A 6,596-nucleotide genomic window follows, 5' to 3' on the forward strand; every position below is an offset into this window, starting at 1 on the left:
TTTTTTTAAAAAATTAATAGGCTTAAAAGAACCCCCCGTACGCGCTTGCGCGGACGGGTAGCGCAGCTAGTATTATATTATGACATCTGGCTATACCACGACAATCCTATACTCCCAAACTTAGGCTCAGGCTGGCGGTGAGAATTTCTCAAGTTGTATCATTTCTCTAACAGATCATTGAAAAGGCATAATCGAGGCATTTAAGCATGCCCCTTTCCACGCAACTCTACCCGTGGGTGAGTTAGCTCTTATGAACACGGTGTTGCCATTCCAAACACCTCGACCATCAACGACGTCACTGCTTTCTTGGTCCATCATGCAGTTTACAGTTTGCAGTCTGCAGCCTGCAATGCGGTCACAGTCCCGTCACGCTGGACCGGTATCTGTATGCGCCTCAAGTCTCGCCCATGGCAAGGGGATCCTTGGCGCGTTGCAGAACCCTGTGGGGGATCCCTGCCCGCAAGGCAATTCAGAAGAAGATCGAGGCATGTCCAGACGATAGCTCGTGCCACGTTCCAAACCGCGTTTCAGGCGATAGGAAATTTCAAGCGGACGCGGTTCTTCTTGCTACGCTCGCTTCGTGAGGCCTCACCCAAATAATGACGTCGGTAGTTACCTCCTGATCGGATAAAACTCACTCGATCTCTGGGGCAGATCGATCTGCTTAGGGGTATATCGACATTGTTCGGTTCGCATTTTGCACAGTACAAAATCTTTTTTTTTTCTTTCGGCATCATCCCTACCTGCTTCTCGCTTGCTCTTTGCCAAAGCGTATAATTGCTTGCGCAATTGGCCTGTAGGACCGCGTCCTCGTATATCGCCATTAACGACAACCCCCTATATATATCCCTATATCTTCTTCGCTAGAAGCTCACCGCCAAAATGCTGACTAACCGTCGCTCAACGTTGATGATACCGCCGAACGGCAACGGCCGCCCGAACCCCGGCGCGCCGCCTACCCTCAGCAGCGCGAAACCGGAATACGAACCTCACTGCACCGCCCCGTCCATCTTGACATCTACGATGCCGACGCTACCCGGTTACCGCGTCGCGCGCGTCCTGGGCGCCGTATACGGCTCTACTACTTACGCGCTTAAAGACACTAAGGCCCTACTGAAGGCGGCTGCGGCGGGTGGCGAAGTTAGGAGTCTAACGCATATCATGTACAACGCGCGGGACCAAGCTGTTGAAAGAATGACGCGGGACTGCGTGTCGCGCGGCGCGAACGCCGTTGTCGGCCTAGACTTCGAGGAGAAGGAGGTCCTAGGCTTCATCCAGGTCTCAGTCTCGGGCACCGCCGTCTGCGTCGAGAAGCAGCTAGAGAACCCGTTCTTGCCCGAATGACACTAGGGGCTACATGTACCGTCTATGATATTTTTGCGCGCGTTTGATAGGCTCGTTAATATGGGTTCGCTTCTTGGTGCGTTAGTGTGGGCTCGATATCTTGATCTTGGCTGGGGTGTATTTTGGATATAGAACACCACGCAATTCCAGTAATCACTAGGTTACTGTATACATAATACTGGGGCTATATTTAGTGATTCTAATTGCGGTTGCATATGCGGTGATGTGTGCCGGGACCGCGTGATACGGATACGAAGAGCCTGGACTCGGGGTCCGGGTCGGGATCCTTGAACCAGGGTCGCGGAGATGAGGGAGAGTATGGGTGTAACGGTTTGATTGTGCTGATTACACATACATACGCATATACATATATCATTGGCAACAGCAGTTGCAGTTATTAACCGGGACGGAATCGGATCAGCTCAGGAGCTCACCGTGCCATTATATATTTAGGTGCATATATAAGCTTAGTTAATATTTCCAAATGAGGCTCTTTGTAGCCATGTTCTTTTGAATCTCGACCCGCAGTCATTAGTTCGTTTATCTTATGGTTGCTTACATATAAATCTTTATAGACCCTCCAACTCACCAAATTGGCAAGGTTTCGAAGGGCGAGGGGATAGACAAATTCGAAGAGAAAAGGCACGGAAACGTGGAGGTGAATAGAGGATTAAAACAGTCGATCTCGTTAAAATCCTCTCCTAGGATCTGCTGGGACGACTAACTGGGCAGTTTTCGCGCTTAAGAAACTGCATTAGAACTTTGTTATAGGTAACGTGATCCCGGCAACCTTATCTCACGATAATATCGGGTGACATAAGGCTGCCACGGCACGGCATAGTATCTTTCGGAGGTGACACAGCATTCGTAATTAATATTAATATGATACATGCCAGCCAAGGCTCTCTTTACGAATTGGCAATGGCGATATTCCGACTCAAAATGAGACTTACTCTGGACAAATTCGTGATAGTTATGCATAGCTTCGGAAAGTTAACATTCCAACTCGTGGCTTATATCTAATTTCGACCAGTGACACCCAAGATGTACTATTGTTGTATGTAAACCTCCGACCCGTGTCAACAAAAATTCAGATCCGTATACTGTAGTCTGTACGACGTCCCCCTTGCTACAGAGTACGTACTCAACCGGGTTGGCCTTCCGAATTTGCTGTCGCCTCAAACATCCATCCACCTCGCCCTGTCGTGATACGTGGGAGCCCCGTCCCCACGGGGAAGGGGAGGGCATCGAGCCAAAAAGGCTAAATGAAATAAGCTTTCGAAGTTCCCCGGATAGGGGTCCGCCCTATGTATGTATGTAGAAATCTGGTACATGGGCATATATGTATGTACCTATATACTAGGTATGTATGTATGTATGTATGTATGTATGTATGTACGTGTCACATTCCCATCCTGGGAGGACATCATATCAGGGTCTGGTCTAGAAGCTCTATTTATAGAAAACTTCGCCCTTTTCGGGACTGCATGTTATATTACTCTATCGGACGCTTTTTCTTCATGCGGGTTCGCGGCTGGGTGGATCGTGTTTAAGACTTCCCGGTGCTGAAATCCCGATGTTCCTGGAGCTAGTATCGTGCGGGTTGATGACGGTATGCTGGAATCGGTATGCCTTTATATTGCCTTGTCGACGTAATCAATAGATGCCGCGCCTAGATCAGTCTAAGTCGCATTCGGCTGTGAAGTTTGACTAAGCTACGGGAAATACTCCGTCAAGTTCACGAGCAGTACGCTATTAATAACAATGGTAGATATTGATTAGATTCACTATACTGCTAAATCGTAATAGAGTATTGCCATGCTAGACCGAAGGTGGTGTCAATGGTTTGAAGCTTAATGTCACGATGTAATGATTATTGAGATAATAGATAATAATACCATTCTATTAGAATTAAGCAATAGCGACACTACAGTACTTCGAAGAGTGTAGACACAAGCTATAAAGAGTTTATTTTAGTGTGATGCGCCTGACATCCTTAATCGTGAAGGTATCGCATGCTAGGCCCGGGGGTGAATTCTAATGAATTAATGCTTCCGTTTGAACAATCGTGAATTTTTTTTCCTCAATTAATATGCCCATCCCTTTAGTGATATCATATAACGCCGGTAAAATGCCAACTGTCTCCGAGGTGCTGATAATCCCTCAATAACCCACTGATCATCTCTTCGTAAAGCTTTAGCCAGAAGGCTATCAAATGCAAATCAAGACCTCGAAGCAGAGGCCGATGAGGCGCTCCCAGGGGCCTCTAAGTTTTAAAATGAAAATAAATGATACTGGCACTGATGTCCATTAGGGAATCCGGTGCCGTTGCAGATTCGTTACGCCAAAGCTCGAATTGACGTCTAGGTATGTGTGTGTGTGTGCTGTTCCAAACCGAACAGCGGACGAGCAAAGACGCAAAGTGCAACGGAGAAATAACATGTCTCGTGAAGCAGTCTCCTCAGAGACTAAACGAGTGGTTTTGGTCCCAAGGCCGTGGGACCCCGTATTGAAAGTCGTCCTTTTTTCTTTCCTTTTAACCCAACACACGCTCTCTTCCCCTTATATCAACGCTGAGACGGCTTCATCCGCTTAATGGGTATGTGTCGCGTGTGCTGTTACCAAATGTCGAGGCATAGGAGGTACTTGAGGCTTGTTTTGAGGATGGCAGTACCAACAGCTGCCTGTCGTGTACTCGGTTCCACAGTTGCCACACGTATGCATCTGCATATTGTCGATATATATGATGTTTTCCTCTGGGTAGGATGTATGTATGCTATGATAGCCGGCGGATTAGGTGCACCTATTGCTGCCAAGTCAGACAAGACCTTTTTTTTTCCTTCTTTTTTTTTTCCTCCCGTACGGAGTCGTGGGTCGGTTCAACTTACGAGCACTATACTGGGATGCTGCGTTCGGTGTTTCTCTGGATTTCCTGTTGAGCTGGGAATGTAAATACGTGAAGGAGTGTTTAGATATTAAAAGTTGAAGCTGTAGCTGTGGCTGAGGCGACGAAGAGAAGATTGTGCGTTTGATGCGTTTGATAGAAGAATAAATTCAAAGTGACGGCTCTCCCCTCCGTTTCTGGGGAAGCTAGACTAGAAATTGTATGCTGGGGGGTCCAAGGTCCCTTGAGGGATGGATCGTCTGTGTGGATTAACAACTTTAATATCAATCCTAATTTGGCTCTAATGCACGATCCATCAATAACTTCACGATGGCTGGCGGACTAGACCCACAACACCACCTGCCTACTACAGTACTACTACAATACTATGTAAGGGTCTTTGCCAATAGCGCGACGGGTAACCCCAGGCAGGCCAAGTACATAGAGAAGCCAGGCAGATATACATACATACATACATACATACATACGTTCATACATACACTGCATATGTACAGGCAGCTTAGGCAGGACAGGACAGGGAATGGATGGAATGGGTTGCCGCCTAAGCGAATGGCGAGAGAGGTGACTCTACAGGCTTAGGTCGAATTTATTTAGGAAGCATGTACCGTCCGATATGCTATGTACAGACATGCCAAAGACAGAAGCTAACCACGTTTACCACGTGGTGCTCGCCTAGAATGCCCGTCTTATTCGGCATCGTCGGCTCCTACCGAGTCTGACCACTGCCCTGCGAGGGTGCGATGTTAAAGACGCAGCCAAGACTGCGGGATACCTTTTCGGCGGATATCGTATCACATCCCCATTTGCAGGAATGGAATTCGATGGAAAAAGAGAGAACCGTGGTAGCGAAAGACACATCAGAAATAATAAAGTCGATCACCGAAAGACGGTTGGCAGGGTGCGGGAATATTGGGCTGTATGCTGTATGTATGCTTGTTATGTATACTTGTTATGAGGTAACTACCTAGGTAGTTAGGTATTTTGACAAACTGGCAAATCGCGGGCTTGCTCGCTTGCGATACGCTTGTGCAGTAGACTTTTGCAATAGGCTTGCAACAAGCTCGTAATAAAAGCTTTTCTGGGGATAAACGGACCGGGTGCGGTGTTTGCGTCTCCTGATCGTGTCCACCTCGCCCGTGAGAGAAACCCTCCAAGACGATCTCTCGGAGGAGCCAAGTGTGATGGGCCACCATGGGAACAAGTGATGAGCAGAGGACAATGCACACATTAATCAAAGAAATTGGGACGGGTTCCTAATCGAGCCACATTCCCCATTTATACTTATAATACTTATAGGTACTCGTAAGAATTTATAGGCTTGGCACATCGTGGGCTCCGATTTTTCACTCCCAAGGTTCTGTCGGTGTGTACGAGATACTGCAAAATATAGAAGGAAAAAAAGAAAAAATATGCTGCAAATATCTACTAATATCCGCAACAGTCTCCATTATCTGCCCGTGCCTACCCAGTACCTAATCTGCCCAGCATCTGCCAGCGCGCATAGTCTTGCATGCCGAGGCTCTCGTATTTGAACGACAATGGCGTCAATCTTGTCAATCTTGTCAATCGTGGGAAGACGCAATCGCTAGGCTTGAAGCCTTATGTATTAATACCCTCTGTACCCTCATATTTCCCCTGCTGATCTTGCTCGTCTCGGCCCCAACAGCGTGTTCCCCCCTCACAATCACTTGAACGTGTCTAGGCGACCGTCTCACCCAATTACAGCGCTGCCGCCGTCCAACGTGCATCTAGTTCATATCCGTCTAAAATCCGAGTTGCTTTACATTCTCCGAAGCTGACGGTCCTGCAGTGCATCGAGCGGCTGCGTTTTTCCTGTATGACCGCTTTGGATCGATTCTGGACAAGAAATGAAAATGAACCATTGACGATGCTTCGTGGCGTACTATCGTAATAAAACTTCGCCGGCGTGAAAATCTTCATTGGGAGAAGGCATCCGTTGTGGGACCTCTTCACCTCCCGAGCGAGTGGCGCCGAATCAAGCTATTTAGTCCAAGCCCGCCTAACAGCGGATATGAGATCCGTAGCGCGGACCTAAACTAGACAGAATCCCTAGGCGGGTTTCTTTTTTAGTCTAATTCAACGGTTTAATATAGCTTCCAAAGCGTTTGCCAAGATGGCCAAGTTGTTGATCGAGGTCCCTGACCCGGCAGTTTGGTTGACGCCAGAGGCAATCCTTCAAAGCCGCGACGAGGATAAAACCAAAACCCACCGGCATGACTCCCGAGAGAACAGTGCTCTGCTTCCTAGTTCGAGTGGTAGCGATGCAAGTGATAGACCAAGCTAATCTTGTATGATGCTAATCTTGTATGATGTAGCTCCACTGTGC

The 6,596-nt window shown here is 47.7% G+C and overlaps 2 protein-coding genes across 2 annotated transcripts; both read left to right on the forward strand.

Annotated features, from left to right (window-relative positions):
- Window positions 1-692: 692 nt before the first annotated feature.
- F4817DRAFT_255920 (uncharacterized protein) lies at window positions 693-1,425 on the forward strand. The gene has a single exon (XM_049299216.1). It carries the CDS (start codon window positions 883-885, stop codon window positions 1,342-1,344), a length of 462 nt encoding a protein of 153 aa, XP_049155084.1. The 5' UTR covers window positions 693-882; the 3' UTR covers window positions 1,345-1,425.
- Window positions 1,426-3,226: 1,801 nt separating this feature from the next.
- F4817DRAFT_350054 (uncharacterized protein) lies at window positions 3,227-4,642 on the forward strand. Its single transcript, XM_049304900.1, has 2 exons — window positions 3,227-4,147; window positions 4,233-4,642. The coding sequence occupies exons 1-2, from the start codon at window positions 3,940-3,942 to the stop codon at window positions 4,328-4,330; spliced, it is 306 nt and encodes a 101-aa protein (XP_049155085.1). The 5' UTR covers window positions 3,227-3,939; the 3' UTR covers window positions 4,331-4,642.
- Window positions 4,643-6,596: the final 1,954 nt, after the last annotated feature.

This window comes from Daldinia loculata, assembly GCF_022478755.1.
Source record: "Daldinia loculata strain CBS 113971 unplaced genomic scaffold F4817scaffold_68, whole genome shotgun sequence".
In the NCBI taxonomy this organism is placed as follows: Eukaryota; Fungi; Ascomycota; class Sordariomycetes; order Xylariales; family Hypoxylaceae; genus Daldinia; species Daldinia loculata.